At 33.7% G+C, this 18730-nt stretch overlaps 1 protein-coding gene across 2 annotated transcripts in view; it reads left to right on the top strand.

Annotated features, from left to right (window-relative positions):
* The window catches only part of WDR7 (WD repeat domain 7), a 486248-nt gene extending 467743 nt beyond the window's left edge, over positions 1-18505 (top strand). For both annotated transcript variants that reach the window (XM_044664595.1, XM_044664587.1), the window contains 2 exons: positions 11414-11518; positions 17961-18505. In XM_044664595.1, coding sequence (XP_044520530.1) covers positions 11414-11518; positions 17961-18164 — 309 coding nt within the window. In that variant the 3' untranslated portion in view covers positions 18165-18505. The remainder of the gene's footprint in view (positions 1-11413; positions 11519-17960) is intronic.
* The last annotated feature ends 225 nt before the right edge of the window (positions 18506-18730 follow it).

Raw genomic sequence — 18730 nt, 5'->3', positions numbered from 1 at the left:
AAATTATATAAACGTATGTGGTAGAGTTGGCACTTCCTTCTTAGATAGAAAACCTAATAATAGTTAACACATATATTGCTTACTATGTGCCAGTTACTGTGCTAAGCGCTTTACAATTACTATATCACTTTATCCTCACAACAATCCTGAGAGGCAGATGCTATTATTATCCCCACTTAACAGATGAGGAAACTGAAGCAAACTGAGGTTAAGTGACTTACCCCGGGTCCCAAAGCTATTAAAGAGTTTGAGGTCAAATTTGAATTCAGTTCTCCCCAACTCCAAGCCCAACTGCTTAATTTATTGTATCACTTAGCTACCCCACAGGTTATGCCTATGAATTGCAAGTTCTGAATGACTCCACCACGTGGAGATTTTGGGTACAGGCCAAGTGAAAAGGTGTTATCCAAAGACTATCATACCTAAGGCCAGATAGCCTAATCACCAGAAAATTGAGGGAGTGTTTTTTTTGGCCACTACCACTTACAAAACATCTTTCTGAGGGGTAGAAAGGGTTGTCATTTCTGCTGGCACACACCCTAATGAAATCATTCATCCTTTGAAGTCTCACAGTGATATATTCAATCAGATGAATATGTATATTAATTAGTCTTTGACTTGAATTAAAAATTGTATGTAACCTCAGAAATATGTCCTATAACAAACTCCAAATTTACTTAATATTTAATCTCTTCTTGAAAGCAAAATGATATTTTAAAAATTACTTCAAACTGAACCAAACTTATCTTTCTCAAGAAATCTACTCCTCATACTAATTTCATTTTTTTCTGGCAATAGTAATACCTTTCACCAAAACTTCCACATTTAAAATCTCGATTTTTGTCTTTGACTCATCCTTTTCCATTTCAAATATCTAACCTCTTACTAATTATGTCAGTTTTACTTCTAATGTATCTAACACTTCTCTTTCCCTACCATTACCATTCTGGTAAAGCTCTAGTTAATGTTGTTCTAACCTAATAAAGACTAATCTTCCTTAAGAACAAATCTGGTCTAGCTGTGTGACCCTGGGCAAATCACTTAACTACAATTGCATAGCCCTTTACCCCTCTTCTGCGTTGGAACTGATAATTAGTATCACTTCTGTGTGTGTGTGTGTGTGTGTGTGTGTGTGTGTGTGTGTGAGAGAGAGACAGACAGACAGACAGACAGACAGACAGACACACAGACAGACACACAGACACACAGACACAGACACAGACACAGGGAGAGAGAGAACACAAATCTAGTCCATATATTGTCTCCCAGACTATGTTCATTCTGTTACCCTCCATGTATTCTTTGTTCCAATCAAACCCAAACTATTCACTATTCTTCATACCTAACCTTGTGCTTTCCCTGCCTTCATGCTTTTGAGCCTTCTTTTCCCATGCCTATATCATCCACTTCCCGATACAGAAACATTGAATTCCAACTCCAATGACAATTTCTTTCTAAAGCCTTTCCTAATTCCACATCAATCCCCATCTGATACAACTTTCTCCTTTTTGGCTTGTCATTCTCCAATTATCCTGTATTATTATGTGATTTGTGTATGTATGCGTGTGTGATATCCTCATTCATGTCCATAAGTTTGTAAGCTGCTCCACTGGATTGTAAGGTCTTTATAGAAGCACCTATCTTTTGCTTCTTTTTGCATCTCCAGTCATCCAGTTTTCATCTTTAGTCATCTTCTACTTCTCACTCTCATGCCACATATCCAGTCAGTTGCCAAATCTTCTTCTAATAACATCTTCCTTCTACTCAGACAGAAACTACCCTAATGTAGGCCCTCGTCACTTCTCACAGGGATGGAAGAGATTTTTGATCACTCACAGCCCTAAGTTTCTGCCCTCAGGCTTCTCCACAGGGCTGGATAACTGGAAGGATGGTGTTACTTTCAACAATAATAAGGAAATTCAGATGAGAGATGGGTAGGTTTATGGAGAAAAATAATGAATTATATTTTATATATGTTGAGTTTGAGACACCTATGGAGCATATTGTTCCAAATAATCAGTAGGCAGTTGATGATATGGGATTAGAGCTCAGGAAAGAAAGTAGGACTAGATATTTAAATCTGGTGATCATCTACATAAAAATGATAAAACTCAAGGGAACTGATGGATTTTTAAGCAAGAGAGTTTAGAGAAAAAAGAGAAACAAACCTGGGCCAGAACCTTGGGGGACAACCAGTTAGTGGGAATGGCATGGATGAAACACCAGCAAAGGAATCTGAAAAGAAGAACAGAGAGACAGATAGGAAGGTCAGGAGAGAGAAGAAAGAATAGAGAATCCAAGAAGAAAAAGTGGTCAATAGAAAGAAACTGCCAAGAGGTCAGGAAGAGGATTAAGAAAAAGCCATTAGTTTTGTCCATCTTTGGTATTTCGGAGAGGACCGTTTCATTTGAAATGATAAGGTTGGAAGACAGATTTCAGGAATAAGAAGCCAAGTGAGAAGAAATAATAGAAGCACCAATTATAGATGAAGTTTTCTCAAAGACTTTAGGTAAGAAGTGGAGGAGAGAAAGAGAATGATAACTAGATGTATTGGCAGGATCTAGTTAGAGTCTTCAATAATGGGGAAGATGAGTCTATTGACAATAGAAACATTAGACAGGGAGAGATTGAAGATTAGGGAGTGGATGCGTGGGCTTGGGCTGGGCCTGACTCAGGTCAATTCCATGGTAGGTTAGTTTTGATATTGAAACAAAATGAGACACCTACAGGTCATTCAGCATTTAACACAAAGATATATGCTTAGCCGGAGCAGGAAGAAGATATCCAACAAGGATAAGCCTTGAAGGACACCTCATGTTCATTTAGCTGAGCAAAGCTCTTTTGCCTGACTTACACATCGTAATCTATTAGTCATTACTTTGTACTCAGCTGACAATAAAGTGATATCAACAGTCTGAGCCTTCAGTCCCTTGAGCCAACTAAGTGTTTCAATCTGCAAAAAAGATGGGATGGTGTAGGGTAAAGGGTACATGTAGAAGGCATGGCCTCAGCAAATAAAAGGGCTTACCCCTTCTATCAGAGACTAGAGTGAAGGAGATAGTGGGAAATGATATCAAAGGAATACTCGATGAGGAAAAGCGGAGAAAAGATCATTTTTTTCCATGATGCGCATGAAGTGAGTTTCTCAGCTGAGAGGAAGGGGAATGAGAAGAGGAGTTATGGTTTAGAATAAATTTTGTGGTGAATGGGATAGGTAATCAATTAAGGAGAATGAATAGGTTGCCTTGCTGCAGTGAAGGCCCAGTGAGATTAGTTTGCCTATAAATTTGTAGGGAACCCAATCAGTGCTTTTTCATTATTTCCCCTGGTTCTGTTTGACAGCACCTGAGTAGGATTCAAGGAGGTAAATGGCAGGAATAATCGGGACTTGTGGTTTGGCAGAGTATAATGGGTGGTAAGAAGACAAGGGAGTTAGGGACTTGAGACAATATGGTAATAAGAACTGGCTCACTGAGGTGTCAGGATTAGGAAGATAGAAGGGTGTGCCCTGAGCAGCATGAATGACCTGTGAGAGAATTGAGCAATGGAAGGATGAGGTGTGACAAGGACAGAGAAGAGGTTCAGTATGAGTATGACATAGAGAAAGACATATATTAATTAGTACATTCTATCTTTGTATGAATATTGTACCCATTTTTATAAATAATATAAGCATTTATATTTATTCTTAAAGTAATCTTGAAATTTTGTGTACACAGACCTTATTTGTGACATAATTTTTTTCTTGTAAAGACTAAAATTTATCTCAGTTTCACTGGTAATATAGAAACTCATTTTTAGTTTTAAAAAATTAATTTACTGTAGAACAAAAGGACACATGATACAAAAATTCTCATATAGATCATATAGACAGGAATGATTTTCGTAAAATTTAACTTAAATTCCTTTTTTTTTTTAAGTTAAGTTCAGTGACTCATATAGCCTTCTCCAGGAGAGTGACAAAATGTCCTTTAATCATTCAGATTTAAAGAGAGAACCTTGGATTGATTGAATCAAATCGATTTATAATATGCTTATTTCCCTAATAACAGAATAACAGAAGTGCATGTTGAATGTCACACATAAAAGGAAGTGAAAATTTTATTTCATTTCATTAAATTTAATTTAAAAGATTAAAATATTTTCTAGAAGAATATAGAACTTACCATAATTATATATTAAATGCATGATCATTAAAAAGTATTTTCTGAATAACAGTCAAAAAAGGAGTAAATCTTTGTTTTAAAGGATTAACATTTGCAAGGCAAGCACATAAATTAAAACATCAAAGCAGTTTTATTCCCCTAAGGATTGCAGTTATTTGGATAAATTGTCAGTGGTAAAGACTGCAACAAGTGTGCTAGTGCTATTGATTTTCACCTTTGTATTACCAAAACATTTTTCATTGACAAATATTAATTGCTTGCTAAGTACTAAAGAGTTTGATGGTCTGAATATTGAATTCTATAATTAATTGGCCTTTTAGTTTTCCTTATCATTAGGCAATAGTGATTACATTAAACTCACAGTGGTTTTTTTAAGCCAGCACATCTCCTACTTGATATACAGTAAGTAAATATTTCAAGTTCATTTTCTTGCCTATAATACCTTTCATTTCCTTTGCTTTGATTTCAGGTATATTATTCTCTTCTACCTGACTCTAGGGTATATTTGTATAATATGTGCACATTTCAGCTGCAGTATATTTTTTATTTACAAATCTTGTGAATGATTGAGGTTTATATCACAACAAAATTTGAGATTATGATAATTCCTAATGTGGTTTCCTCTTCACCGAAGGGAAAAAAATCAGCTATGTGGTTAAATCACTGTAGATGTTGAAGTAACTTTCTTTAATATCAAGTGTTGCAGGTAACAGATTCAAGCAAAAATCTAAATATTTTAAGTATCAATATTAAGATTTTTTCTGATTATTATACATTTTCAGTTTTAGAATTTGAATTTTCCTTTAGTCTTCAGACCATAGCAGGTGAAAATTAAACTCACTCATGGTCTTATGAAAAGCTAAACTCAGGCTTGGCCATCCATGTTATTCCTACTCACTACTCCTAATCCAGCAGTGGAATCTGTGAGTCCTTTACCATCTCCATACCAGAACAGGTTATGATGAAAGTGAGGACCATTGGGTTCTAACAGCAGAGATAAGGGGCTGCTCAAATTTATCTATTTGGATTCTTATTTCTGATGTCACTGACAAGGAAATGGTGAGATGGCCAGAGGAAGCTACACTGTACAAGTAGGAGACACAGAAGTTTTTAGAAAAGAGCAAGAACGGAAAGGGAACAGAGACAGCCTACCATAAGAAAAGCTAGTCATACACACACACACACACACACACACACACACACACACACACACACACAGAGTTAGTTTTCTGGACTATCACAATTGGAAAAGATGATATTTGAAAAAAAATTAGTCACTAGGACCAGTGACTCATAGGCCAGAAAGTAAAAGTCTGAGAATTTTGTTAATAACAGTCTTCATAGCAAAATCTGGATTTTTGCACACACTTTCTGAGCCTTTCTCTTTCTCTGATATATCTATGGTACTCCAATAGGTATGTATTTTTTTTAATCTGGTTTCATTATGTTAGGTGACCTACAGTTGAGGAAGGCCCAGATGTGCTTAATAAGAGTTATTAAAAAATAATATAATCCTATGGCTTCAAAAGGGTTTCTTTAGTAAGACTGGTGCCTAGATGTTTTCAGTTTTGTTGAGGATATAGCAAGAGGACAATAGATTATATGGTAGCAGATGGGAATTTAGATTTGAAAGAAGGAAGAATTTCCTTATGGTACACATTGTTAAACATTGAAAAGGAGTCTGAAGGGAAGCCACAGAATCTTCTCTGGAGATATTAGAAAATAGGACAGATTTTTGTCTGTTCAGTATAATTATAAAGGTAAAATGAAAAGGATAATCTTTTATGGAAGCTAGGTGGTGCCATGGTTAGAATGCTGGTCCTGGAGTTAGGAAGATATCATTTCAAATCTGACCTGAGATACTAACTAGCTATATGACCATGGGCAAATCACTTAACCTCTCTTTGCCTCATTTACTCATCTTTAAAATGGGATAATTGTATCACCCATTTCCAGGGGTTTTATATGAGATAAGGGCTTTTCAAACCTAAAAATGTTATATATAAGTGCTAGCTATTATTAAGGTCTCTTTTTTTCCTATAATTATATAGCACAGAGTTCAATAAGACAGGAAATTTTAGCAAATAATCTCTGTAGATTTTCATATGACTTATATCATGTCACTATTATCTCTATAAATTGCTTACCATGTCACAAATTTTAATTCGCCATTAGGGAAGACTCTCAGGTAAATGCGCATGCTTAATAAAATCTTGAAAACATTAGATGCTTGGAGGAGACAAAGGAAATTGAATTAATTTTTCACTTTCCCACCATACTGAGATGCCTTTCTTTAGACCATTTCCCTTTTCCTTGACTAATAAGCAAGGTTGTTGGTCAAAATGATGTCTTTGTTTTTCTTTTTGCCTTTGCTGGTTCCTTCAATGCCAGTTAACCATAAAATAAGTTGCCTTCCATTATTTGACTTCCTTTGTGATATATCATCATGAAATATATTTCTTATGTGTTCAGTAACTCTAATACAAGAGGAAATATGCCTTTAAGTATGCTTCCTAAGTTAGCATTAGGACCAGTGATTTCATTAGTATGGGAAAATTCCAGCTGTTAAAGTTCCCCTTTCCAGTACAGGTCAGCACCTTCTTTGCAACTTAAAGTCTTAGAAAAGACCTGGTACATTTGTTTGTTTCATTAAAAGTCCTAATTATCTTCCCCTCTCCCCACCTCACACTAGAGAAGGCATCATTTGACAGAAAGATATATGTGTATATGAAACCATGTCTTGCTTGTTTCTGTTTCTCAGTTCTAAATATTTACTGAATTGAATTGAGTAGAGATTTGCTTAAAGCATATGCTTTCAAACAACTCACCCTGGCCCACACAGCCAGTATGTGTCAGATGCAGGACTTGAACACAGGTCTTCTTAGTTTCAAGACTGGCTCTTTATCGTTTCCACTATGCTTCCTTGAGCAAATATATTTTATCAATCAGTTTAGAACAGGGCTAATGCAAGGCATTAATTAGTTGATTAGCACTTGACCTCTCCATCAGCATCTCTGCTTGATTTTAACTTCATGCAACATCATGCCCTCACCCTGACTGGTACTCTCTAGCTTTCCCACACGTTTTAACTTCCTCTTGCATTTCATCTTTCCCCATCAGATTGTAAATTCCTTGAAGGCAGATGACCTGGGGGACAAGACCTCTACCTTACTTTTTCTTATTTATAGCACCAGTACTTAGCACAATGCCTGGCACATAGTAATCTCTTAATAAATGTTTATTGAATTGAATTGGCAAATTTCTGACCTCACCAAAATTTACTTCTATTGATAAGATGATAGATTTAGAGCTCGAAGAGACCTCGGAAGTTATAGAATCCAATTCTCTCATTTTACAAATGAGGCCACTGAAATATGAAAAAGACTAAGTTATTTACACAAGATCTCACAGCTCATAAGTATCAGAAGCAGTATCTGACCCCAGGTTTTCCTGATCAAAAGTTTAGTGCCTGTGACCCAGTGCCTTAATATTTTGTTCTTTACTAATGTGATAGTGTTAAGCTCTTACTCTTGGTAAGCAGAATACTTGTGTTTTATCAGGGACTTTATGGAAATAATGGATGCCTTAGCCCTCCCCTTCCTTTGGGTCTTCATTTCTAAAACTGATTCCCTCCTTTTCTTCTCACACCACCTCTATTTGCTGAAAATCTTTGTAAGTGTACAAGACTCAGTTCAGGAACTATGAGGAGGCTTTCTTTGTCCTGACTGACTCCAAACCAGAAATGATCACTTTCTTGATTCTTTCATAATACTTTGTTTAGACCTCTTCTAGACACTTATAGTAAGTGTGTATATATGCCTTTTTTCTACTTCTAGATTACAAATCCCTTAAGAGAATATCAGAATATCACCATTTTAGACCTGCAAGAGACCTTTGATTTAATTCATTCTGACCCTCTTATTTTTTTTAAACTAAGACCTAGAGAATATAGTAAACTTACTCATCCAAGGTCACACAAGTAATAAGTGGCAGAGCCATGATATAAACCCAGGTTATCTGACTTTTTTCATGGATCTTTACACATTTTCACTGTCTCAGACTTAGAGTTTGACAGCCAGTTCTGAAGGGTATACTTGTTCAGGGGTGTTCTAACCGCTATGCATTCTCAAGGAGTTGGGGGTGTGAACAGGGAACAATATATTATTTTATCGTTGTGTTCTCACTACCTTGCATATAATAGATATTTGCTAAAGGCTTAATGATTGAACACCAAAAGTAATTCTAATAGTGGCAATTTCAAGTATTACATACTGCCCATGGGGATAAATATTTGGAGCCTGAGTCATTTTGCATCTTTCAAAACATACTCTTGTGTCTTATCCATGTACTGATTGCAAAAGAGCTCCTATAGAGTATAAAATAAAACTTTGGAAAATCTCCAATTCTTCTAAAGATTCTAATTTTTGTCAGGAAAGATTCTAAATCTTCCATCCAACAGTAGTTTCCTCTCATTATAGTAATATAACTTGCATTCCATTGCACTGAAATTCAAAGATCTGTCCAGATTCTTTAGTTTTTAGTTTTTGTTGTCAAGAAAATTATTTGAAGTATGGGCCATGACTTTTGCAAACCCTTTTATTGTGGTGCTACTTATTACAACAGGATTTAGCTACATATAAACACACACCAAAACACAGTCACTATTGAATTAAAATTTTATTTGGAGATTTTTTTATAATAGCATGGAAATAAATGAGATATGATATCAATTATCATGGTATAAAATGTTTTCCTTTTTGTAACCCTCAAAGTGAGTATAATGAAGTCTTACTACTTAGTTTTAATTCTCCAGTTTGACATTTGGAAGCTGAATAGCAAGAACCCAAGGGAGTGATAGGCCATATGATTTGGAGTTTTAAAGAGAATAGTCTATAAGAAAAAGTTACAATTTCTGTAGACACTAGATGAGCCATTTGACAAATATATGCCTTTGTTTCCTTCTGTGTCAAATGGTATTAATCACATTTCTTTGTACAGCACATCAAATGTGCCTGTTGCAAAGTATTATATAAGTGAAAGAATTTCTTAGTATCAGTCCTGTCTCTCAGTTTCTTTTCTTCTCTATGAAAGTGATATGCTTAAAAACAAAGCACTTGTTCTCCTACTAGAAATAATTATTTTATTTCTTTTATTTTTAATAGCACTTTCTGGATTATATTAATTTCCTTATTTCCATTTCTCTTTTTATAAGACAGAAATATCTTTGCCCAATACAGTGGAAAGACATGATATTAATTTGCATATTTTTAAAAAACCTCTTTTTTTGGATACGTATAGTTTTATTTCTTTTTTATTTTGGCCTTACCAAATAGTATGAACTATTCTTAACAGTCTGACATTTAAGATCCAAACAACTGGGTTTTGTTTTGTTCTATAATAAAGTACTTATATGCTCATTGTAATCCCTGGCATAGCTGCATCCCTAATACAGGAATATAGAGGTTAAAGTTAGTTCAGGTGGTGCCTTTTCCTATATCAGCAGTTCAAAGATTCTGAACAAAAGACAATAGCAACATTTCCATTACACTGAGGGCTGAAGTACCTCTTAGGCTGAAATTGTAACACACTCACTAGATGTACCAAATAGTTTAAAATAGCAACAACTGGAACCACTTGCTTTCTTACAAGATAGTTCTGTATATTTTTTAAATTTAGATTACATTTAGTGTAAGCAGTGTCTTATGAGTCATTTCTGTGGTAGTACCATGGACAGTTACCAAGTTTTTATGCTTTTGGCCATCATCAAAGTAAGTGACATTCCTTGGAACTCTATAGGCAGACTTGGAATCTGATATGTGATTCCACATTGCATAATGTACTCAACTTATGAATAGCTCAGATTTCATTGTAGCAATGTTCTTAATTACTATTTCCTATGTTTGGAATAAACGGGAAACTGGTACACAATTTTGTTTCCTTATGCCTTGAAAAACAAGTGACATAGTGAAATGATATTCAAAGATATTTAAGGGAAATTCTTATATTCTTTTCTCTTTCCTTCTTCCACCTATCATTTTAAACATCTTAATGAAGTAGTCCTGAATTTCTCATATGTAAAAATAGATAATAGATTCAATCTGATTCTACTGTTTGACCTGTAGATTCACAATAGATGACATGGAGTCACATTATGAAGTCTCTATTGCTTATGTTAGAAGAAACATTTTCCCATTATTTAAACTAAGAGAGGACTCCCCTTAGAAGATTTACAGTAGTCCAACCTCTAGGCCACAGGATTAGTATAAATATTGATTTATATGTAATCAATATTTTCTATAACTGTTGGTTTTTAATTTTTAAAAAGTTATTTTTATAAGACTTGTCTTTTATTAAAACAAGGTGGTACCAATCTTTTTACTGCTCTACTGATTTTTGGCAATTTTTAAAACCACTAGGATTAAAAATATTCATTTTGTTTTTCAGCCAAATCTTTTTCAGAGTTTTACTCTTAAATTCACTTTATTTCACTGTTCATGGTTATTTGTCTGGTTATTTGTGGTTCAAATACTTAACTTGTTTTAAATGTTAATCTATGTAGTTATTAGCATATATACAAATTGTACATTCTTATATATAACCATATATGCTATGTGAGGATATATGATATATAGTACATTTCAAGTATAACATTCTATATTTTTTTATTTTCATGTATCATTTTCTTCTGATAACTGATTACAAATATATAATTATATCACTATATAATTGTATACATTTTTGTATAATGTATATGTGTGTATATATATAATAATATATACATGTAACATGAAAATATAGCATTTACTTAGTTACCAAAATTTTTATTATGTAGTTCTTCCCCAGAAAGTTTATATACTCTTTATGGTTAGGAATTAATGAGGTATCTAGATCCCTATATAACCATCTTAACTACTATTAATTATAATCCATTCAAAAACGATTTCACTCATAAGCATTAATTGATGCATAAGTGTTCAGGGTATATCACTAGAACCAAAAGAGTTTTTGCAAAGGAATTAGAATGCTAAAAAACTTTACCTGTTTTTTTATCACTATTCTAAACTTGGAGCTACAAATACAAAAGTTGATTGGCAAAGAAAAAAAACTCTAAGCAAAGTTCACTATCCATAAAATGACCTTTTGAATATAATATATATGTATGCATGTGTGTAGTCGAGGTAACATAACATTATTCTAATGCATCTGAGAAATTAATTTCATCAACCACTTTTGCATTTTCATTTTAGACAATTCATGGACACAAGGGGCCAATAACTGCTGTAGCATTTGCTCCTGATGGACGATATCTTGCCACCTACTCAAACTCTGATAGTCACATTTCCTTCTGGCAGGTAAGTGCCTTTTCTATTACTCTAAATTAATTCTGTGACACAGTATGTATGAATTTTGAGCTGTTAGTATATGTAAGTCAGCTAATATTGAAGTCAGGAAATAGTCATGATTCTTGTCTGCAACAAGATTATATTGAGTGTTATTAGAGAAAAAAAGCTAAAAATTTTACCCAAAGCCTTAGTATTAATTCCATGGTAGATTTATATTAGCTCTTTTAAGTTTCCATGAAAACCATTTATTATCTATCAACCTAGTCTTTGGTTGCCATTTAATTACCTAGTCTCTGATTAAGATGAACTTTTACAACATTTTAGTTTTGACCTCTGAAGTATTTTACAAGTTTTAGTTAGTTATCTGTCTCTATGCCTCTTAACTTCCTTAACTTTCTGTTGTAAAATCTTCCCCTACCTTTCCTTCCTTCGCAGCTAATGATAATGGAGCTGTTGCCTATCCCCTTTGCTACTGATAATTATTAACATTTAATCATTGGCTGTCCCTCCCTTTGGTAGTTAAGACTTTTGTCATTCCTTTCCACCTTTACTTTTTTTCAAGTATCCAAGGATACTTTATGAGGTTCTATTTATTGCCGTGAAAGGTTTTAAAAAAAAGAGTTTAAACAAGGTCTGAACACAACTTGATGATGGCTTTAAAAAATCAATAGCTAATAAAATGTAAAACGGATACGATAAATTGCTTAATTAACAACATACTATTAAAGCATGACAACTTCCAAATCTGTCACAGACTTTTCCCTCATTTATCTAATTTAGTTTTCCAGTTTATTTTCTCATTATCCTGGCTTCCAGAATATACCTCTAGTATCTTAATTAGCTTATATTAAATTCTTTTCCCTAAAGATATCAACTAGCCTTCATTTTCCTATTGTATAACCACAGCATTCTTATTTTATGCTACTTAGATACCACAGTAAGACCGTTAGCTGAAACTAACTTGGACTTTTGCAAGAAGTATATCTTTAAAGGGTTTACCAACTGATGTTATTCCTATTTAATGCTTACAAAATTTGTATTTATTTTATCAGTTTGTACTTTGGTCCTTTTCATCTAATATTCTTCTCCTCTTATAATATTTAAAAAAATACAAGGAAAAGGACTATCACTACAATTTATATTCAACATAGAACACTCCCTTCATTTCTTTACAAAAAAGATATTCCCCACTTTTTCTCTAAAATAAGCCATATTTTGTTTCACTGATAAGTCTTTGCTCCCAAATAAAAATTGCTGCCTAATCTCTTAATGATTTCTTAAGAGCAAGTTCACTTCTGAATTTTACAGATTTTCTACTTCATAATTATAACTATAATAACTTATGTAGAATACTATTTTGAGATTTATAGAACACTTTCTTCACAACTCTACAAGATATGTAATAAAGCATAATAATACTATTTTATAAATGAGATAACCAATATAGAGAGTAACCCTCATAAAGCTAATTAATGTCTACAATGGGAAATGAAACTAAGTCTCCTGAGTCCAGGTCCAGCTTATTTGTAAAATGAGGATAATAATAGAATGTCCTTCACAGGCCGATGAAGATCAAATGCGATCATTTATGTAAGATGTTCTGTAGTAGTATTGACTATTGTCACTATTATCATACCATGTTGCTTCTCATGGACATGGACTTGCTCCTCCTCTTATTCTTTATGTCACTATGTATGTCTTTTATTATTATTTTATGTCTTTTGAATCTGTCCTTTTCATCTCCATTTTTCATCTCCATTTTTGATCAGCTTAGAACTAACCTCCAAGTAGGTGGCACAGTAGATTCAGCACTGGGCCTTCAAGTCCAATATCATATAATTTACTTTTGTAGCCTTGGGCAAGTCACTTGCCCTCTGTCTGTCAGTTTCTTCAGTTGCAAAATGGAGATATAATAGCACCTTACTTACAGGATTATTGCAAATATCAAATGAAATAGCATTTGTAAAGCACTTGCTTAGCATAGTGCCCGGCACATAGTCAGCACTTAAAAGGCTTTTCCCCCTCTTTCCCATTCACCTAATATGAACTTGCCAATGAGGCCTCCTTTCTCTACACTTATTCTTTTATATGCTTTTTTCACTCTATTCAAGCCTAGCCTTAATTTTCTGATTGTCACCTAAAGATTCTAAGAAAGAATATTGGTAATAATAATTTACAAAACATTTTCCTCCCAGTAACCCTTTGAAGTAGATAGTACAAGTAATTCCTATTTCATAGCTGAGGAAACTAAGAGAGAAACTAATTTTCCCAAGATCCCATACCTAGTAAGTTATGAAACCAGAGTTTAAACCCAAATCATCTGATTCCAAAATCAAGTCCTCTTTCTACTCTATCATACCAAGAGTTGTGTGCAGCATGTTTAAGATGGTAGAGATTTATACTCCCGAGTGTATCACCTCTCATCACTGAGATCATAGACATAAGATTTCAAGAACTATAGATGTTATCTAGTCCAACCTAGTCCTACTTCCACACCAATTCCTTTAACAGGAGGAAGCAGAGTTCCAGAAGAGTTGTGATATCCCCAGTATAACAATGGAAATAACAAAGCTTCAATTTAAATCCAAGTCCTCTTACTCCTAATCCAGGGTTCTTTCTGAGAATATGTACTACCTTTAGAAAATCAAAGTTTTTTGTTCTTAGCATGTCTAATCCAACATTTAATAAACATGAACATTCAATAAATATTCAGAAAAGACATTTATACCTACAGTCAAATTACCTTGACTTTAAGTTTAATACTACTTCCTCTAGATGACTTAATAGTTATTTTTCAAATGGGCACACAGCCTGTCTCTTTTATATTTAGATTAGAGCCAAGTGAAAGTATCAGGTCTTCAATTAAAACCAAAATGGATGGAAATAATACTGCTAACAGTAATTTCAATTTTACCAAGAAAATGTATAAAAACTGTCAGTATGTATCTTGAAAATTTTTGAGGAGATTCCCAAAAGCTGTAATAATATACATTGCAGTGAGATACCAGAAGTCCTTCCCAATATACCTAATGATTTATTTAGATAGATAATTGGTTTTAATGATGCAGATGTAGATAAGGGAGAAACATGGGAGAAATACAAAAGTTTACTAATATTGAAAATAGTATTAAAGCTTATTTTATACATTTCATACTAAGCAGTGTCATCATCAGTGATGATAGATGATAGACAAGCGAAAGGAAATTGAAATGTGTCTGTTTAGTTATTTGCTAATATCATTCTGCTAAGAGAAAAGTGAAAAAGTTGAAATCTAACAAAAATAGCATTTTTAGGTCATTTAGGTATTTCATTTCTTACTATGGTAAGAGTAAAATATAACAGATAATTTACATTCCTTTAACTAACCCATTTAAAACTCTGAGATGCTTGGACATAGCTTTTAGTTATCCACATAGTAGATTTCTCTGCTTTTTGAATGATCTTCAGAAATGAAGCAAGTCCTTTCTTCTGCCCTGAACAAAGCCTCAAGTCACTGACAACAAGGTTTGGGTAGAGGGAGAAAAGGTGAGGGGTTTTGTGCATGAATTTATGTGTTAGTATCTATGTGTATCCAAAGCCAAATACCAGTGTCATTCAGATTAGCTCCTATTTTATATTTTCTCTGACTTTTGTATTATCTGTACAATGGGCTTTTCAGATGAAATAAACCTATAACTTCACTAGTTCATTCAGGGATGTCATGTCTTTTGGCTTAGTTTATATTCTTTGATCAAGAAAGATCTTGAAATTGGATAATAAAGTGGTTGAAAATTTGATTTCTTTGACAAAACTTTATCAATTCAAATATATCCCTTTTTTAATTGATCCCAAATATGCAATGGACAATAAAATATTTTATTTACTATGGCATGAATGTTCACTAAAGTGTCTTCCAGCTCTAGAATTCTATACTCTTCATAGTTTTATGTCATTTGAGGATAAAAGTAACCCTTCTTTATCACAACTTTGCCCATTCCAGTTTTGTTATATCATGGACCAACATAAGAAATTAAAAGAGAATTTGGGAGGAGTTTTATGGAAGCATAAGATGGAACAGAAAAAGTTAAGAAATTCAGAAATGCATAAAATATATGTATGGTATTATATAATATCAACATATTTTATCTTTTAATACCATAATTTATGTGCAATTTCTTTTACTTGTAAACACCCCAAAAAAGAAAAAAATTGACTTCTTTGATATGAATGGAGGGCCAAAAAATTTTACACAAATTTCCAGATCATGGGTGGTGCCACGTCCACAACTTTCTTGATGTGGAGGTGATACCTGTATTATTTGAATTATGTAACTTGCAGAATTCCTCTTGTAGCACTGGAGAGTACTCACCGAAGAAAATAAGTCAAAGCCATGTCTTGGGTTCATGAGGGGCACCAAGATACCTATACTGAGAATTTTCCTAAATCTTTTAATTTCTATGGCATCCCCAGAGAGAATTCTTCTATTATTCTTCCTCATTCTACCTTTTGGTTTTAGCTACAGTGTCCCCCTAGCTTCCGGAATTTCTTTCATCTGATTGATGCTGGTGTTAAGAGGGGAAAAAAAGTACCTGGATTTTTGGCTACCCATGGGATTCATGAGCACAGCATGAGTTTTACATATTTATCTTTTCATAGAAAATCCATGAAAAGGGTCAATTTGTCTTTACTTATCAACTAAAAATTGGATATTTAGAAAACACAATAAACTTTTAAATTTCAGGTAACCATTAATTTTCTGGGTCACTTGCTCAGTTGTGCCATAATAAGGATTGAGTTATTAAATGTGGCTAATTTTCATAACTTTAATGTCTTTAAAATTAACCTTATTGTAACTATTATCCTTGTAGAAACCATTTGGAGATCTTCAGAAAGTATTGAGGGATTGATTTTTAAATCTCATTAATCTCTGCAAAATAATTTTTTTTAACATTGAAGAGATTGAGACTGGCACTATTTGGTTTGAAACGTGCTAAATGTCTGGCTAACTTTAGCAGAAAGAGTTAACTATAACCATACATTTGGTTTTAAAATGTGACCTCATCCAGTAGTGATTTTGTTCACCTCAGTGTTGTATTCGGCACTATTATTAATGCAGGAAAATCAGTAACATTAGTCATCTTAAAAGGGTTATTACTCAAGATGATTTAAATTGTGAAAATGTCAGTGCTGCTTGCATGCTCCCTGCTAGAGATGCTGTGATTTACGCTCTCTGACACCATTCTGCTGCTGAGAAGGGCCAGAAAAAGTAATGGCTTATATTTTGTACTGATCAGAATTCAGAACATGATATCAGCAATAACACATCTTAAATGTTTGAAGATTTGCCAAGGTTTCATGTGTCAAATTTTACATATTCAGTTGAGCCATACAAATCCCAAGAATCTAATATATTTATACAGAAGTTTTGCTGAAGAAAAAAACTAGAAAATGAAAATTTTTTCAAGAGGAGGGTTGGGTCCTGTCTCTGAGGTTTCCTTTCTGACTTTCAAGGTGTTCGTTCTGTAGCTTGTCATATCATCAACAGTGTATTCAGAACAACCACCAAAGAAAAGCTTTATGGAAGAGTGTTTCAAATGTTGTTAGCTAGATTATGATTACTTAGAGAAAACCATACTCTGATACACTTTTGGAATTTAATTTTTTCAATTGCTGATAATGTTTCTAAGTGTAAAATTCATAATAATTTAACATTTCCTTATTACTTTTCAAGTGTTGAATATTATGAGAGAAGTTAAAATGATTTTTAGAAAAAAGATTGTGCACTAACTGATTTCATTGCCTGGTAAAATTTATAGTAATAAGCTTTCAAGCCTTGTATTTTCTTTATCTTTATCTGATGGACATCAGAAATGCAGCGTTAAAATGCTGATGGAGAACTCTAGGTTTAATTCAAAGGGAGGCAAGAACTAAAAAACTAAGACATGAAGAGGAGAGTGTTATGGTGTGGCATCTGAATCAGCATCTTACCATGCTGCTATTTACTTTCCTTTGCTCCCTTGTTCCCAGAAGCCATATACAGTAGTTTTTCTTCATTAACTGATGTTAAAATAGAATTACATTAGCTTTCATATCAAGTAAGAGGATAAGTATTTTCAAATACATATGCTATTTTCAAATCCAGGCCTTTTTTACATATAGTATCAGCAACCTGTAGTTCAGGTAAGTTTGTAAACAAATATAAACAGAAAACCAGGGAATTCAGCCTGCAAATATCAAGCCACAGAAAGTTTTCCCTTTCCACTCTAGAATTACAGAAACATTAAGAGCACTATTTCAGATGTTACATATGATGTTCTTTAATATTTGAGAAATGAAACTATTTAAAAATGATGAATATCCATTTTGAGAAGGGATGATTGAATGAATACTATTTAATACAGACCTTGATCTTATTAATGAAAAAATATTTTTAAAGGTATATAATGAAGTCATTTTCTTTTTCTTATTTCAGATGAATATCTCACTATTGGGAAGTATTGGCATGTTGAACTCGGCACCCCAGCTTCGTTGTATTAAAACTTATCAGGTGCCCCCTGTCCAGCCTGCCTCTCCTGGATCACATAATGCACTCAAGTTGGCTCGGCTGATCTGGACTTCCAATCGCAATGTTATTCTTATGGCCCATGATGGAAAAGAGCATCGATTTATGGTCTAAAATTAGTATCTCTGTTATCATAATTTTTCTTTTTAAAATTCTCTGTAAACCTATTTTTCTCCATCCTTACTCATACTGGATCTACCCACATCAGTGCCTATAGAAGTCATCCAGTGGGATCAGCCAGATGGCGATACTTGTGCGAGGTTCTTTCTATAGGGCAGAATCCCTTTTGTACCAGCTATGGATTGGAGGCACATACACACAAACTCAGTAGTATGTGGTTCTTGAGTCACCAGATAGTTTTTCCCTGCCATTGGCAGGAGGGGAAAGAAGACAGTTGTTGGGAAGATTCTTGTTGCTTGGTGCAGAAGAAGCTAGAAAATCAATAAACACTGTGATTGCACTCCCTGACTAGATCAGCATTTTCAGGAATTTAAGCCCAAGCTCTGACATACAGTAGAATCTAGTAGCTTTGATATTGGATGTTGACATAATATGGCAGTTCTAATTATCGACATAATTTTCCTTTGGGCTTCTTAATGCATACTACTACTTACCAAAAAGTTTCTACGTTTACATTTGCTTTCTTCAGGTGATCAGTGGGAGATTACTCAGTTTAATAT

The sequence above is a fragment of the Gracilinanus agilis genome, chromosome 1, assembly GCF_016433145.1.
Source record: "Gracilinanus agilis isolate LMUSP501 chromosome 1, AgileGrace, whole genome shotgun sequence".
In the NCBI taxonomy this organism is placed as follows: Eukaryota; Metazoa; Chordata; class Mammalia; order Didelphimorphia; family Didelphidae; genus Gracilinanus; species Gracilinanus agilis.
The sequence above is the reverse complement of the archived record's forward strand: the minus strand, read 5'-3'. Positions and strand labels throughout refer to the sequence as shown.